The sequence below is a fragment of the Falco rusticolus genome, chromosome 7 (genome assembly GCF_015220075.1).
Source record: "Falco rusticolus isolate bFalRus1 chromosome 7, bFalRus1.pri, whole genome shotgun sequence".
Taxonomy (NCBI): domain Eukaryota; kingdom Metazoa; phylum Chordata; class Aves; order Falconiformes; family Falconidae; genus Falco; species Falco rusticolus.
Window position 1 is genome coordinate 61,841,453 of NC_051193.1, and position 18,614 is coordinate 61,860,066.

The 18,614-nt window shown below is 36.6% G+C and overlaps 1 protein-coding gene across 15 annotated transcripts in view; it reads right to left on the bottom strand.

The window, feature by feature from the left end:
• Positions 1 to 18,614, bottom strand: part of RALGAPA1 (Ral GTPase activating protein catalytic subunit alpha 1) — a 132,801-nt gene that overhangs the window by 16,087 nt on the left and 98,100 nt on the right. For all 15 annotated transcript variants that reach the window (XM_037393396.1, XM_037393394.1, XM_037393392.1 and 12 more), the window contains 2 exons: positions 17,607 to 17,765; positions 15,613 to 15,740 (listed from right to left, as the gene is read on the bottom strand). In XM_037393396.1, the coding sequence (XP_037249293.1) occupies positions 15,613 to 15,740; positions 17,607 to 17,765 (287 nt within the window). The remainder of the gene's footprint in view (positions 1 to 15,612; positions 15,741 to 17,606; positions 17,766 to 18,614) is intronic.

Sequence of the window (18,614 nt, forward strand, 5' to 3'; positions counted from 1 at the left end):
TATTTTTCCAAAAGTCAAAAGAAAGTATTTACCACTTCAGGTACCACAATAAAATGTTTAGCCTCAGCTTCCATTTTAGTAGATGGCTTCAAGACTATGTCTGGATGACTTAAAATGCATAAAGATCACTATAGTTTAAGAAATAACCTCGAAGGATGAACTTCCAAGCTGTAAGCTCAACAGTGCTGCAGGCCTCCCTACACCCCTACTCATGGGCTGGTCAAGTCCAGTACACTGACAACAGGACTTCTTTTTTAGGAAACAACAACAACCACCACAAAAAAAAAAAAATATCGGGATTATAACAAAGAGGACTCTCTTTGTGAAAGGGAGTAAGGATGTAGGCTCTTTGCTCAATTTTCTTCCATCACTGTGTCTCATGCAGAAAAAAGGAACAAAAGTTGCAATGAGACACTTCCATGAAAGTCTGATTCATAAATCCTCCCTCCTGATGCTTATGTATTTATATATATGTGTACACCTGTGTAGTATATCACAATATAACTGTATATTGGAATATATGACCACAATACTGACGGTGTGTAGCACCTGAGATTCTTTGATTCCAGTGCTAAGAGGAGGTTTTGATGATTGCCTAGAAATACCTGTCAGAAAAAAGCCAGAGAATGCACTTCTGAATAGCAAGATAGACTTTTTCAGGTTAAATTACAAACTACTGTCGGAAATGCATGTACAGCTGCATCATTGGCAGTTCCACCTGCTAGCAAAATCATCTAAGAAGTCAATATATATTGATATGATTGTGGAGAGTATGACTTTGTCACCCAGGCATTTGGAAAATAATTTAGACAAGCAGAAACCAAAGCACCGCTCTATCCTTAACCAGAAAATGAAAATCCTCCACCCAGAGATACTCGCTTACAGGATCAATGGGCACTTGCAAAAGGTTTTTTAATTGCATGTATATGTTTTAAGTAAAGCTACATAAGATGGCACCCCCTTGTTTACCAGATTTGCCCCCTCAGCAAATTTAGAAGCATACCTCTTTTTTTCTAAAAAAACCCCCAAATCTGTAATATTGTCAACATACAAAAATGCTCCCGGGACATTAAAGACCAAAGGAAACAAAGAAACAGTGAGGCACAGTGAATGGCATATGATGGCAAGAGATTTTAAGTTTCTTGCTCTCTGGCCTGAAAAGGCATGCAAAGCCCACAGAATTAACTGCTACAGTCTGAGGTACTTCAAATGATGAAAGCATCAAATTTATCGGGCAGACTTTTCCTAGTAAATTACAAATCCTGACATCAGCATGTAAAAGGAGGATGGCCTCCTGTAAAAAGATAACAAGTACAGGTTAGGACCCAGGTTTCACAGAAGCTGAAAGGTAAAGTTAGCCACAGCAGAATCTGACTTCAAAAGGAAGACAAAACCCACACATCCCAGAGATGGAAGTTTATTCTGGGAAATCTTGCTCTGAAAGAAGAGATTGTGTAGTGGTTGTCAAACCTGCTGAACTCATACTGAGTCACAGCAATTTGTACTCTTTGTTGGCTCTTAGAATTAAGGATGTGAGTTGGGCTGCTATTGATCCAGCGTTGGAAGCCCTGCAACTAGCTGTGTTTTGTATGTAGGTGGGTGATCAGTATCAACTGGCCACACTGAGAGGAATAGTTACAAAGTTCTCTTATATTCTGAAAAGTGACTCTGTAGAAGTGGCATCATGGTGTTCGCTATTTATTGCATTTCAGTGATTTCCACATCTAGTTTGCACAGTATACAAATAAAGAGATTCTTTTTTTTTTTTTTTTTTTTTTTTCCCCCAGCTACAACTTCTGTTTACTTGAGTCAACTCGGTTTCTCAGAGTCTGTCTGGTCTCTTTTCTGTTTCTTAAACACTGCCAATATTGAAAATGGCATATAAATATTTTGCTCTGTGCATCTGTTTACACAGCTATGCTGTAAATGAAAGCAGCTTCTGCATATGCAATTGGAACTTAGCCACCAAGCTGATGATGTGTAAAGCAGAATTCAGTTCATTCTCCTCATATCTGATGCAAGTTATTCAGGTGAAAGAGAAGTAAAGAAATTATTATGCTTGACACTACCAAACAGGGGAAAGAATTAAAAATTCTACAGTCTTCTAAAGTAGTTTTTTTTCTCTACTGAAACCATATTTTTAATACTACTGACAGCATTTTGGAATAAAATGTAACAGTATATTTTCTTAGTCATAAAAATGGAACATAAAACTCAGAGGAATCAAAGTTACATTTTCAAAGTAAACTTTTATGTTGCATTTCATGAAAATATTTTAAAACTGCAGAAGAGGATCAGTGTTAATCATCCAAAATCACTAACTTTAAGAAATACGATCTATATATGTCAATCTACTAATTAAAGTAGGTATCTCATTAAAAATGAAAACAAATATGAAAAACATGTTAACAAACTAAGACTGTAGAGTTTAAGAAAACATAAAAGTTAATAACTAACATATTTAATAAAAATCTTTTTTCAACACAAGTTGTAATTGCAAAAGGGCTTTCTGAGGCAGTATCTGAAGTGTATTTCTTCATGAAGAAAATAAGGGAATACATAATAGATAAATCCATAGAAATTAATGCCATCACTCCAGATCTTGCAATTTGTTTCCAACACATGTAGTTGCATCATTCTTTAAATGAATATAATGAAAATTACTTTGCATTTTTTTACACTACTAGAAAGTTCAATACATCTGTGATAAATTTAAAGTGATCAGGCCAATTATAACAACACATACTTTTGCCATTTAGAGGCTTTTTTCTTTAAGAATACTAACCTTACCTAAAGGAGATTACTTCCAGTATATCTACCCTATGGCTAAATGGTTACAAGTCCTGCAAGGTAAATAGGCTAGATGAAGTTGCAGCCACTGAGTGTTTCCCAGTCAATGCTATTTCCGCCTGGTTTACTAACATGTTATATATTGAAAGGCGTTGACTCTTATCTGAATTTATATAAGAATCTTAATTTTTACAGTGTAAGCACTTTCAAAATTGCTAAATTACTGCAAGAAACTGTAATTGATGCTGACATTTTCATTTAAAAACCCAATACTTTTAACATTCTGCAACACTATCCTTCCAGGAAAATCCTTGATATATTGTTTATTTTTATGCTGCTCCACCAGATCTTACAGCTAACTAAATTCTTCAGTGGTTTATAACATCAGCTGGGAAGAAAAAGCTGTGATTCATCAGCGCAGACAAAGCTGAGCTTTAATCCATTCCTATAACCATATTGCCAAGTCTATATTGTTTACATTGCGTCTCAATTAAGAGACAGGCAGGACACCTGGTACTTCTTTATCTAAGTCCCACGGGCTGCCAGATGACTCAAAATCCATAACAGGTGCTAAGGCAGTGTGAGTGTAGCACCATTAACACAGGCTGGAATTGGATAAAATTTGGACTATGCTTAACCACTTAAAACACTCAATTATGAAATGAAAAATGTAACCAGGAGCACCAAGCTCCTTCACAAAAGGCACTTATAAAGATACGTAGAATTGAAGTGCAAGTGTAACAGACTTAATATAAAGTCTAATTTTAGTATAAATATTCTCCAGAATTAAACTATATAAACCCCAGCTATCTAAAATTAAAAAGCTGGGTTTTTTTAAGCTAACCATATAAATATATCTACTTATTAAACTGAATGTATTCTAATTCTGATCATCTGCTTAGGCAGCAAAACTGACAAAACTGATGCTCAGGCTTCTAGCAATTTCAAAGGGAAAAAAATCTGAATTAACAATACTTGTTGTTCAACTCTGCAGAACCCAGAATTTATTTTATTTTAAGGACTTTGGCAAGTGAAAGCATCTTACTGAAGGATTTATAAACAATGAAGTTAAAGTGAAAACCGATATGAGAAAAGATGCTCCTTTGCACCAAAAAGTGCCCCTGCAGATCTCTTTTCAGCACTTTTTCAGCTGTGGTGACTGAACAGAGTATTAAGCTTAGACACTGACAGAACACACTGCATGAGAGAAAAAACGAGTATCAGAAATTTTACAGTGGACAATTACTTAAGAACTATCTGTATCTAAATGTGCAGTAATCCAATTAAGTTTCTATTTAATATTGTAATTATCGAGAACACAATATAGTGATTTTATTTCCAGAGTAAGCAGTAACAAAGTACAGTAAACTGTCATTTAAGACAGTGTCATAGTATCTATGATAAGCAGCATATTGGCTTAAACTAATGCACTATATGCCTCTAGGGAACAACAGGCTCAGAGACTGGGTTTTAACATCAGAATCTATCCATTAATCTTGACTTAAATATAATCTACTCTGCAGAAAGAGGAAGAATGGGCATTCAATGAATTATCCGTTTGAAATACAGCAGAGGCATATTAACACAAACATATAGCAGAAAGGCTCGGTTTCGGTACTGTTTGTTGTGTATTGTATGTTTTACAAACCCTGAGCTGCATTTTAGCATGAAATTAAAAAGACTGTAAGATCAAATGGCTAGCAGTGTCGGAGGGATAAATACCTCAACACTGTAACAGATTACTCATCAGCTTTACCGGCCGTGTGGTTAGAAGACTAATGACAGAATTTACAAACACCCCACTCGTCCGTGTTTTACTAACAGGCTACAGAGGTGAAAACAAAACAGTGAAGGAAACGGTGCTGAAGCCCTTATGCGGGCAGAATTCCTACTCCAACTTCCAGGGAGGATTTATCTTACTAATGTATCCAAGATGGGAATCGATGAACCTATAAGGTATGTTGTGCTAATTGTTTTGAAGCCCATTACAGCTGCCACGGCTTCAGGCCCTCTTTGGAGCGATGCTCCTGCCAGCAGACAGAACAGCTCGCAGGCAGCCGTGGCTTCGCAGCAGGCAGCCGCGGCGGCACAGGGCCAACGGGCCAAGGGACTGAAGTTTATTAAGGATGTGGCACCAAACGTGCCGACGAGAGATGCTGAGGTGCTGCAGGCACCGCTTCAGCCCACAGATAATGTGGAATAGCGCGGGCCAGGGGGGAATGCACAGCCCCAGGCATTAACTCCTGATCGTGGGAGGGGATTTACCCCCACACCACACTCAGCATTGCACCGGTTTTAACTCAAGTCATCAAGGCTGACGAGTGTAAAAATACAGAAGTAAAGCTGGCTCTTTGCTCTCTGGTGTTAGCATGAATGCTGAAAGCCCACTGTCTTTCTATGTTCAAATATTTATATTTCTACCTTAAATATTCTCTCTGTATATAGACATATTCATCGATGAAAGAAACAGTAAAGAAAGTGCCTTTCATGAAGATACCACCACAATCTGTAAAATCACACAAATAAAAATTATATTGGTATTAAATATTGCCTACTAAAAAGACTGCACATACAGATACGTATTAATTTGCAATTCTACACGACCCAGTAACAAAGCAAACTCCTCTCATGATACATTTCGTCACTAATTACAGGCTGTACCTTAATAAACTTTAGAACTGCCTTCCTTTTTTTCTTTCATACCAATTTCTCTTTACCCTGGGTTGCTGCAGTGCCGGTATGAGATAGTCTACTTACAAGTCACTTTGGAGGCTATTAAAGTTGGTTTTAAAAACAATGTAAAACTCGAAGACAGGCTTCTGCTATTTAAAGGAAGGAAAGAAATATGAATTTTCAGTTACTTCCCTCTTTCTTTATTTTGAAGGGCAATTAGCGAAGCAGCCCCTTCACCCTCCTCCCCAATGCTGTCAAGCTGTTGAGAGCAGTTTGCAGCACTACAATGGTACTATTGTGAACACAGCCTGGGCTTCCTTCCCACAGAGAGTTAAATGGGCAGTTCCTGCTGCCCATGATTGGTGTCCAGCGAAACACTACTTAAGAGCCAGGTTTTATCAGTTCCACGCCAAAGAAGTGAAGCCAGGGAACCCAAGCCTTCCTATCATGCTGAACCATATGCCAACCCTGCTGGCCCCAAAGGTTTATCACTAAGAATCAGGATCCATCATGTCCCCTGTGAAATTTCACTTCACATACCTTCTGTGAAACGCATGGCTTCGCTGAAAACTGACCTTTTTCCACAATTGGCAAGAACAGATGGACGGTAACTATGGTTTGGCAAGCAGAAACTAAAAGATTTTCTAATAGTCTGCATTCTTCTGTGTTTGGGAGGAGAAGCATTCAGAAGGAGATAGATGTATTCGTGACCCACAGATCTATTCAGGTGCAGTTAATCAGCAATTAAACTATTTTCTTAACATCTAGAAAGTACTGACATTAATGTGATCGGCCAGGCTATGATTAGGACTCATGTCCTTTGGACCACCATATGGTAATTCCAATTACTATAATACTAACTTTTAATCCTTGCTTTATGCTAGTTTATTCTGTTTCTTTATTAAGTATGCGGCACATAGAGAATAAACAATACAAATACACCCTTCCTTATTATAATTTTGACCTGTTTAATTTGTGAATATTGTTACATGAAGTATATTCCATCTCCAGCTAGGTATTTCTACATACTGACAGGTATCATATATAACCTCTTTTTTTAGTAACTGAAATACAGACCTGTAGGAGAACAAAGACAACCAATGTGCTAGCTTCTATTAATCTCCTCATTATTTTTTTTTTGGTACCTATCATCTTCTAATCCCTCTGTTGGCACTGGAAAGCATGCCCCAACAGTCTTGATTATCATAAGTGGAATGACGCAGAAACAGTTTGCCAATATCTTATTCAACTCACTCAAAAATATCATTTTATCTCACAGACACTACTGTTTGTCAGTTTTGCTTGTTACGAATGATCTCCCGCACTTCCCACCTTATATTAAATACTCCGATATAAAATATTAGAATCAACCATATACAATGGTATGTACTTATTCTTTATATATAGACACAGCTTTTACTGTTTTAAAGTACAAATCTTTTCAAGTTGCTTGCAAGTCACTTATCTATTATTAGGGCTGAATTTATGACTAGAAAGGATCAAATCAATAAACAATGCTGTCTTTTTCGACATAAAAATAGGGCTATAGGGCTTAAAGAGTTTAAAAACATTTATTTCTTTAATTTTTAGAAACACCAGGAAAAATTGTTAATCTTCCCTGCTTTTATTCAGAGACTTGTGAGAGCTATCAAAGAAATCTGTATGAATTTTAATACCTTAAGGGGGCAAGAGTCTTAACATTTTAACAAAGGGCTTTTGTTATCCAAAATGTTTAATTAATTAATAAGGTTAAGTAGGTATTAACAAAAAACCTGTCATTTTGTGTTATGTACACAGCAATCAACTCTGTGTAAGATTGAACCAGTTTATCTTTTTCATTCCAGTTTAAGGACTCTCAGCCTTCTCCCTGCAAATTTTTGTTTAAAAGAGGGATCTATGCACATTTAAAACACATTTTATAATGGAAAAGTCATTGTTCTACTAACTTCCAGTTTACAACAGACAAAAATTTCTTACCTTAAAAAGATGCAGTAACAAAGAGGAACTCCCCTCCCTCAAGCAATCTGTACTGACAGATCCAAATTCAGGAGTTCTGGAAGGCTGACAAAGCACTTCAATGCTTTTCAGGGTAGCCCACTAACATCCTTTTATTCTAAAACAAAATGCCACTGGCATAAGCCTATCCATATTTTATACAGAAATCAGCAGAACCAATACCCCCCTTTGGATGGGTAATTCAGATGGGTGCAATTTATAAAGAATGCAGAAGTAAAAGAACCTAGAATATATTTTTCTTAACAGCATAAAAAGATTTGAGTCTCCCCATAATTTTCTACAACATCAGCAAAGCATTCAGCTCTTTATAAGTGCAATTATCAGCAGAAAATTGTAGAGACAATCAGTTTTGTCTCCTTTGATATTTTGCTTTTTTACCACTTTTAAGAGTCTCATACATCTCATTAGAGAAGACTAACTAGTAAATAAAGCTGTACTACCAATTAAAAACCAAGTTATATATATCTTGCGCCGATGATAACAGCATTATACTTACACCCATGTGCTTACACACACTATAGCTCTTCCAGAGGCACTCCCAGCATCCCAGTTTGTATCTGCGGATAGCCCGTAAGAGGCGGCAGAGCCAGCAGAGCTACCTGGGCCAGGGAAGGTAGGTTATGTGGGATTAGAAGCGGGGCAATTACTGAAGAAAATATGTTTACCTGAACATGTACAAATCCAGAACTGCTGCTAAAGAAAAGTATGTATGTGTTGCGTGAAAAACCGCGCAGACTATACACTACATTACAACATAGCTTTCAAGCCTCACACTTCAAGTTATTCCTCACATTAAAAATACATGAAAGCCAATTGAAATGATGTGTATGTCTACATGAAAATGCAGCAAACCCAGCAACTTGGTACACACAACTGCAAGTATTTCTCCAGCAGTTATTTGAAGTGTCTATATGACAAATGCTAAGGCAAGAGTTTAAAAACCTATCACAAATGTTCATTCAATCAGTTGTCTCTAGTGGCTAAAATCAAAGGCATTTAAAGTGATGCTTTGGAATTATTCATTGCAAAACAATCCTATTCTTTCAACAGGTAACTAATAAAAGATGGCTGAGAACAGGCTTGCACTACCCCTGAGGTCCAATTGTTACTCAGAACACTGCCTATTTTTGCTCCCTGGTGCTGCATTTTAACTCTAATTGCATGATCAAGGCAATAAATTGGACTCAGGGGACAAAAAAACCCTACAAAAGTACCTACCCTGACAAAACCAGAGGTTGCAAGAAAATGCACTTCAAACAGAAGTGAGGCAAGACGAGACAAGCGAAGGAGAGGTATCAAGGCTGGAAAGACAGTCATTAATACTGACAGATCACTGTAATTCTGGCTGTCAAGGTGATCGATTTAAGCAGCATATGCCAATCAATACTCTCCTCATTTACTGAGCAGCATGAGATATATATTTAGGTAAGATGTCCCTAAGACAGGATTTCAAACCATACTTAACGAACATAAATAGCACAATTTATGCTTTGGAATCTTAGCTGTCTTTTCATTTGGCCTTTTTTTAATCGGGCAAACCTCAGTGTGATGTTATCCATACGAAAGTTATTTTAAATGATTCTGTTACATCACACTGCCATCATGTATACCATTTCTTTATGTGAGATACTTTGAACTCTACCAATTTTCCATATAACGTATTAAAACACTCTTAAATGCAGCTGCTATTTAAGTACTGAGCATTTTGCTTATTTTGCATTAGTGGTTTGCCATTCTGAGTACCACAGCCACCCATGGTTTACAAGAAATCCAATCTTCCCGGTATTTCCCCTAGAATTTTCCTTACAACAGTCTCTTATTGTTCAAATAGACTTGTGACATCAAAAGAAAATACATTAATTTGATATAATAGTTCAGGGGGAAAATTCTGTGAGGATAATAAAAACAGCTCTTACTGTGACTGCACACTTACTGCATACCACACGCACACACACATGCATGACTGTATATTGAGATATAAAACTTTCCTCTTATATTGAGGTCTTATACAGAGAAACTGTTACATGATTTCTTGAAACTGAAACACCTGAACAGATACTTATAAATGCCTTGGAAATCTTCAGTTTTTCATGTTATACCATTGTATGTAGGCATTCAATTAATCACATTTTGAATTATAAAAAGATCAAGTGAGCTGTCAGCAGAACTAGGATTTGGAAGAACAGCAAAACTGAGCACATCAAAGTACAAGAAAGACTGAACATCGTATTCCCCACCTGAAGATTCTTGCTTGAACTTGGAAAACCATTTCCATTGCTAAACAGTAAAACAGATTTTAGAAATAACTCTATGTTCTTCCAGAAAAAACAGCAGGGGTCATATGATGAACTCATCCATGGCTCTTACTTGACTTCATATCAGATAAGCCTACAACGGTATGATTCAGGGATGGGATAAATATTCACTAAAATCCTAAAATTTTCAATTATTTGTTGTAAAGCATATAAAGTAGTATCTACAAAGTGCATCATGCATTATTTCTAATGTCTATTTTTTCCCACCTATGAGGTAACAGGTATGTTGAAACCTTATTAAATGTATCAAAATTGTATTGGCAGAAGTATAGCAAAGTTTGCCAAGATTCTTGGCATATGGCAGTTCAAAAAAATTCTAAATCAGAACATATTAATGGCATACATTATTCCTTTCACTATAACAAAATTAATGGCCCTGTGAAAAATAAATTCATGATATATATTTAAGGAGACAGAGCACCCCTTATGGCTTTTCCATTTGATACACAGTTATCATTGATGCAGTGTCACTGTAATTTTATTTTTTTTTTCCTTACAGACGCTCATGCTTCTATATGATAGAAAACTTACTGGACTTAAGAGAAAAGGAAACTGGCATTGCCAAAATCAGTACTTTCCAGCTTTAGCTTCTAAGTTTGTGGTTAGTGAGAAATCTCCAAAATCTTCACAAATTCTAGTTTGAAAATGTAAATCAAATAAATAAACTTAATTAAATGAAACAAATGTGGCCAGAGAATCTGAAGAATCTCTTTGCTTGCTATATGTCATTAATAACAAATACTTTCTTTTTAAAGATAAGCTTTCCAGTGTCTGCAGTTCTATCTTCCGGCAGATAATGGTCAAGCAGGCACAACAAACAGCGATACTACCAGTTCCAATAAAATCCTTTCTTGTTTCACATAGCTGAGTATCACATAAGAAAGCTTCTTCTGAGCTATGAGTTTTTAATACAGAGGAAACTTCTAACAAACCACTCAAAGATATTATTTTATTCATAAAGAAGTTACTGTCTTGTCAGATGCCAAGCAGGGTTAATAACTTCCCTTTCTCTGGAAGATGACTGTCTAAAAAGGTTAGCTACAATGCATCAAGTACCAACTGCTTAGGCATACAATGTAAAAAAAAAGATGGGGGATATGTAAATCTTCTAGTTTTGATAAAAGAATATTAATTTACCCAATCATTTAGGTTAAGCTTTATTCTCTAATATTTTGTAGGTGGAATAATTAAAACAGCATTATATTTTTACTATTTTAATTCATCTGTTTCATATCACCAAAAAAAAAAGAAATTCAAAAAAAGAAATTAGGTCAAAGGCTTTGTAGATTATTATAAAGAAATGAAAATTATGCAACGCTGGTTATGGATAAAACAGTCATCAGTATTCCAGGTTCTAAAACTTCAACAAACTGCGGATTTCAAAGATGCTAAATAGCATTTGTTACTGTGTGTCTAGCTACATATCGGGTAGCAACCTTTGGGAGAGGAATACTACATAAGGCAGAAAGCACGGTGTCTGAATTGCACTATCTGAAGCGCAGATCATTTGGAGTAATTGTTAACACTCTGAAATTTGTGTGCAATGTGCAAAAAGTGACACTAGTTGTTGCACAATTGGAATTTCATTCCCACAAGGTTACTAGTACTTCTCCTGTTTTGTTGTAATAATTTTAACAAGTTGGATCACTGGAGGTGCCTACCACACCAAGTACAGATTGTTATCTTGGTGCGCCTCTTGGCATCTGGCTAACATCTGTTGTTTATTCAGGAAGTTCAAGTAAAATTTCATATGAAGCCACCTTTCAATTGTTCAAAATATTTAGTATTGATCCATTTCCTACACATGGTAGATTCTAAATTCAGAATGTGGCAAAGTGCTTGCTCTGAGATGCAAGCCATGAATGAAACTATTCCTATCAGGAATTTCTTTGCACTTTAGTAAATAAAATATTTAACAATCCCCTAAACATTAGCCTCCTTGTTCTACATCAGGGTGAAAACAATTGTTTTCAACATTCAGTCCCAATACCACACCTGCAGTTATAAGTCTTGGAAGTTTTCCTAGCGTGTCTGCAGCTGGAGTGTATTCAGGAGATGGCATGTACTTCTTAAGATAAGGACAAACGCAATCAGAAGAAGAAACACATCAGCTATGAGATAGAGAAGGGGTGCTGCTGCTTCATTAGCATGACAATACAAGTATTCTGTATTGTCACTTGTGGCTGTATGCACGCATGCCGCCTGTTGGTGAGGGGGTACTGTTAACGACAAAGCCAGGCCACCAAAATATAGTGAGGGACTGCAGAATCGTTGAAGGGGAAACTAAAGCAAATGCCACAAATCAATGCAGACTCCCCCCAAAACAGCAATATCCTCTTCACGCAGCTGCAGTGATGAATATGCCAAGCATCACGTTAAAGCAGGATACCTGCCATGCGCGACTGATGTTGGCTGATAAATTGAGTAAATTTTTCCTCTTAAAATACTACAATACAGAAACATACCACTATAGTATTCTGAGCAAAGAATAAAAACCCGCAGCAGATGAAACCTTTGAAAATCATTAATAAAATCAAATCTTCAAAGTGTTTTGGTATCCAAGTTTGCTATCAGAAGTGTCAAAACAATGTCAGAAAGAGGAAGGTGATTGACGGAGTATGTCAAACTCAGAAAGCCACTTCAGCCCATACAATACATGCTCGAAGTCGGGGCAGACTATAAAAGGGAGATGAGCAGAATTTCCTGTATCCATGCAACCATTATTATACTATTCACACGTACTACCCATTGCCACATCCTGATTAACAGACTAGTGCAATAAGGAAAAAGTTGCAATCAGGTTACATGAAGAGGACTGAATATCCCTTCTGATTACAAATGGCAGCTGATTTTTTCAGTCAGGTCTGCACTTAGAAAATGCACTACCTGGGAGGATGGATAAGCCCTCCTTGGAAGCAGGAGGGCCAAATGCAGTGCCACTTTCTTACCATCCTGTACGCAAGCAAATCAACACAGTCCTAGTAAAATTAAGAGCTTACCCTGATCCATCTCCACAAAGATCTACAAAGTGACATTGTAAATATTCCTCAAAAGCAGACAAACACAAACCTACGCATGTATCACCAACTCCACGCTGAGTCAAAACGTGCCCACCAAGTATTACACAGCACAGCAAAACAAACCACACAGCGGCAGGCACAGAGTCACCCAGACACTGGTGCTGGCTTTGAAATGAACTATTTCTGCTGGTCTGCTACGCTAACAGGAGAGCTAATGCAGATGTGTAGGGCTTGAAAGGGGTTGTTTGACAGAAGCTGCAAGCCTTCTTGCTCCTTAAGATGCACGTTCAACTGAATGTCTACTAACCGTCATCAAAGTTCCTAATAAACTGACACTGTTCCAGTATATTTGATACTCATAAGTAAACAAAAATTAATTTCGAGCAGATTGCTTCAGAATTCTCTTTCACTGATACTGATACGGTCCTGGATACATGGGAAGCCTTGATTATCGGCTTCTTTTTTCCAGCTGGGTCTCTGTCTTTGGTGTACTTTCTAAAAACCAGCTTTTTTGTTCATTTTTTCCCCCTCCCTCTTCAAACATACTGCTTTCACCACTCTGAGCCCTCTTTTTCTTTGCTCCAGCCACACTCCCAACACAAGGAAAGACCACCTTAATCAATGAGTCCTGAATTCCACAACAGACATTAAGTCTGGCGGGGTCTCCAGAAAAGCTATTTAACCACAGACCATAAAATACTCTTCCCCACAGCCTTCAGTCCACAACAAACTTAAAAGCCAGTAGTGAATTGCTTCAGCCATAGCTAAAATATGCCAGAGGAAAAAAGCAGGAGACACTGAAGACAGTCCTTGATGTCTTCAATTCCCTGCTATGGCAGGAACATAATTAGATTCAATTTTCAAATACTCCCAGTTAACAGACCATATCCATGTTACAGGAAACACCCACCAGTCTTTGCCATTCTTGTAGGAGGGAAATTCCTTCTTGACCTCAAATTTGGCCATGGGTTGAACACCAAGAACATGTCCATGACATTTTTAATCAAGAGTTTTTTAAACCACTGAGAGCCAGGCCAAACTTTGAAGTTTAACATTTTTTTGCTGTTCTCCACTGACACAACTGACTCAACCATAGCCTAATTCAAGCCAGGGAAGTTTGCAGAGTATTTTCTAATTTCACGCCAAGCAAACAGCTTTTGAAGAAGTGCCCACACCCCCATTTTTTATTTTTAAAGTATTCTAAAATGCACTGAATATAAGATACCCCAAGCCAGGTAGAAAAAGAATACCACCAACTACTTAACAAAGCTGCCCTTTAACATCAGTGCCTATCAACTGGTGCTTCATAAGCTTACCAAGTGATGACACAAAACCCATCAATCAATACTATATAATATTAAATATACATAATGCTTTCCAGTTACATGCTAACCATGTTAGGAGACAAATATTAACATTTCAGTGGAGGCCATGTTATGTCATAAATGACATGCAGTGCTTTGATGCACATAAAAAAGTACAATTTGGAGCACTGAATTCAAAGTGCAATACGCAGCTCTTAGGAACGGGCCAATTCCCAGACACTGAGCTGGCAAGCTATGTCCAAGGAATTTATTACAACTTCCATATTCTGTAAAGAAGCTTAAACATACAAGGCTGTGGGGGTTTCTGGTACTGAAAGTCTGCTATTTCAAAGTGAATTGTTTTCCAATTGCTCATCACTATACATCAAAATAATGCTATAAGCCATCAGTTTTCATGGTATAACGATGATAATACATTTTAAATTCTTTGATTAAGCCACTTGAGTAATGACAACAAGATCAGACCTCTCCAAACATAAAAATACAATGAATCAACATCTGTCAACTACAGAAATGGCACAAACGTCATTTAATGCGATCACATCAAACACTATCCATCATTCATCTGTAAATCCACTTCATCGTATCTAAGCCAAAACTCTGTCAATAATAACAGTGAGCCTTAGGAAAACCAGAGAATTTTAGCAACAATCTATCACATGACAAATACAAGTATCTCCAGCTTGGGCAGAAATTAAGCACAGAATTTATTTTGGATCAAAATTTAAACATCTTTTAATTTATGAAATGAAAAAATACTATGTTCTTGTTGTTTTAACTAACAGGTATATAACAGAACTCAATCTTAAGAAAGAGAGGTATAAGTGACTGACTTACCTTACGTTTTTTAATTTCTGGTGGTAAATCTGTTCTTCTATGATCAGCCCTTTCAAAAAAAACTACAATCTCAATTCCAATAAATAAGAGAGATAATATTTTCTGACATCTTTACAAAGACATGAACAACGTTTTGACAACAACTTTGTATTCTGAGCAGAATAATACAATCTGTATGACAAATATGTAACAAATTTCTCATGTTGACAGAAAGCTGCATTCACATCCTTTTTATAACTAGAAAACAAAACTAAGTCACATTAATGCTTGATAAATACTTAATAACTTTAAGGAAAGAAAGATTATTAACACCATGACATTGCTACTTTAGAAAGTCTACTCACAAAATGGTCATTAAAATAATTTTGTTAACAAAAAATGATAAGTACATGTTGTAAAACACTAGAAACGGGCAATTTTTCAGCATCGGATCTATTCTTCACTTAATTAAAAAAGCTGGTCTTCATCTAAATACTATTCTATGTGTATAAGTTTCCTAAGGGCACCATCACCATGAAACAAATAAAAATATTTTCCCTATGTTAATAGGAAAAAAATATGACAGATATGAAGATCGTATCTGTAGAACTGCAAGGGAATGTATATACTCCAGAAATCATGTGAGTGAAAGGATACAAGTTTTGGTATAATGGGATTAATGATTTCAAAGCACGGCTTGCATTTATAGCTGTTGCACGAACCATAATAGGAAGAATTTTTCCATTCACAATAGCACCATCAAAGAGTGGACCAAAAAATGGAACCTGAATAAAAAAATTAAGAAATTCAACATAAAGCAAGATCTTAGCTATAACAATTAGCAATCAACATTAACAATAGAGCACTCAAATATATCTTTTTTTCCCCTCCTCATTGCTAGATAATCAGACCAGTTATTGTGCTCCATGACAGACCTTTTCTCTTGTGGAAATATACAGCCATGTAACTGCTTGATATCCTTGGTAACAGATAACACAGCATTTGAAGAAAATTAAGCAACCATCTGAATATTATGTCTCATCAAAGCATTTTTCCACGTTTGCTGCAAAAATCCCAGGTACAGTCATGCATATGATGTTTACGAGGTTGAAAGGCTCGATGACAATATTGTAAGCGGTAGTAAACAAAAGGACTAATTGCTCAAAATAATATTTATCATGGCTTTAGATATAACATGTTCATAAGGACCAACTCAATGTGTAACTGTCATACAATTACTGGTGGACCGACCCTCACCTCCCATTTTCTTTTCTTCTTCTATCTGCACTTTTTATCTATAGTTTCTACACAAATGGACTGTAAGCCCTTTACAAGAGAAATCTCTGGTGAAAGTTTGGCCTCTAGACACTAAGTGTAAAGCTGTATTTGTGACATCAGTAGAAAACCTTGATGTTTAGTACAGGTAACACTGAAAAGGTTTACAGAGCAGATGGTTCTATTATTTTGGCATTATATTTCTCTCTAATCAATCATCATTTTGCGATTAAAAAGGACAAAATTAAAACTCAGTTAAGTATCTTCATTTCCTGTATATGTGAATAAAGTTCGGAAGCTGCTAGCATAAAAGCATGTGAAGAAGAGCAAAGTTCGGGCATCAGGCCAGCATAGGGAGCAGTGTACACTAAATATTCTTCCTGCTAAGATGAAACAAATGCTGCAAAAGAATTTCAGATCCCTGTATTATTTTTGCCCTCAGTCATTTAATGTAGTTTTGAGACGGAAGGCACTTCTCATGTACAAGGACAACTGTTGGACTTAACAACAATCCCTGCTCTTCGTAGTTTTCTTAACCTGCACACTCCCAGTAACGCAACTCTGTGTACTTAAAGTAGTAAAAGAAACACAAGAAACCCAGTAATAACAAGACCATGTACTGGGTATCGTTTCATGCCTGTCATCAGATGGGGGCAGTCATCATATAGAGGGAATTCCTATTTCTGTCATACTTCATTTATTAATATTAGTGCTTGTAGAAAGAATTTTAATAGTTAAAGTACAGAAATTCATAGCAAGTGACATCACACAGAGAAATTACACAGTAAAACCACTCATGACTACTTTTACTTCGTCAGTGTTCACTACCTTAAACCACTGTATGAAGAACAGGGCCAGCACAGACATTTGAGGAACAGTCGTTAGGAAGAGCATGTGCTCATATGCTTAAGAACTGAATCGCCTTGCTTTGCTACATTAATCTCCACATTCTGTGGAGGTAAAGCTAAAGTGAAAACTAGCTTTGTGACAAAGAAAGGGGAATATGACATGGATGGAGAAAGCTGGAGAAAGCTATTATTCATCCACCACAGTCACATATCAAATTTGATTTAAAAGTTTGCCAAGTTCATCTTAATATTTACATGATTACACAAAATATTCTAGCTTTGTTTCCAGTTTATGATGCTAGCAGATATGCTTGGCAGGATCCGGCCTTTGCAATGTTAAATGGCTGATTTTACTACACGTTGTACTCGGAGCTCTTCCTCCTACCACCACTGCAACTGTCAATGCTAAAGACACATCGCTCTGTGGATTAATCTCTTATACCAAAACCTCAGACTGTAAACAAAACTCAGTTCATATCAAACATACAAAGGCAACACACAAAAAACCCCAAACCACCAAACTCTTACCTCAGGCTTTTTCATGATCTGGATACTAAACATATGGTTTTTCATGGGGTAGATAACTATAAGAACATCACCAAATTCTGTCGGAATTATTCCTCTTCTATAATCTCGAGTATGCTCCGACCAGACAATGTGTACTTCATCATTTCCTAAATGTCTTAGCTGGAAAAGCAGGGATAAAAACCCATCAGTTTAAACATATTCTATAGCCATACAGCTACACTAAATGCTCGTATTTCAAAAGGACAAACCCACTAAAATAAATGAAGAAAAATTAGTAAAATAACCAAATTACACTATAGTGCTCTTACAATTTCAATGACAGTATTAGTTCGTAGTATTGGGTTGTGCTATATATTTGTATACATTGGTATCAGTGTCTATTTAAATTAACATATGTCAAATTAAAAAAACAAAACCAAAAACAAAAGATCTGTTTTCTACTGAAAGCTAAATTTTTGTTGATAGTCTCTCAAGATCACAGAACGAGTCAATCTCATTCACTAAAATGCTTTCAAGTTGCCATCACTGACAGCCAGCAAACTACTAAATTCTATATGAACTTTTAAAGGATATGAATGAACATGTGTTTAAAAGTTTCGTATGTAAGCAGTCTTTAACCTCATCATTCTAGCCAAATTCCAAACTGGCTACTACAAATGAAAAGCTGTTAATGGAGAATAGCTACTGCATTTTCCATGGCCCCCGGATTAACTAACTAAATGCTCATTTCCCATGAAACCTGTATAACTTTGTAAAAACAACACCCTGCCCCTCAAAAACCCCAAATGGCTCTTGATTTGGCTCAGAATGGCCAAATGGGTTCCTCAAAATCCACGCTGTATGCTCAATTGTAATCATATAACCAGATTAAGGAATATCTTGAACACTTTGGAACTACCTGCACTGAAGCTCCCAAAATGCTTGTACTGCTAAGCATTACCATCTGATAAACAAATGTTAACATCACGGAGAGAGGCTTTGCATATACTGATTAAATACACTTGGATT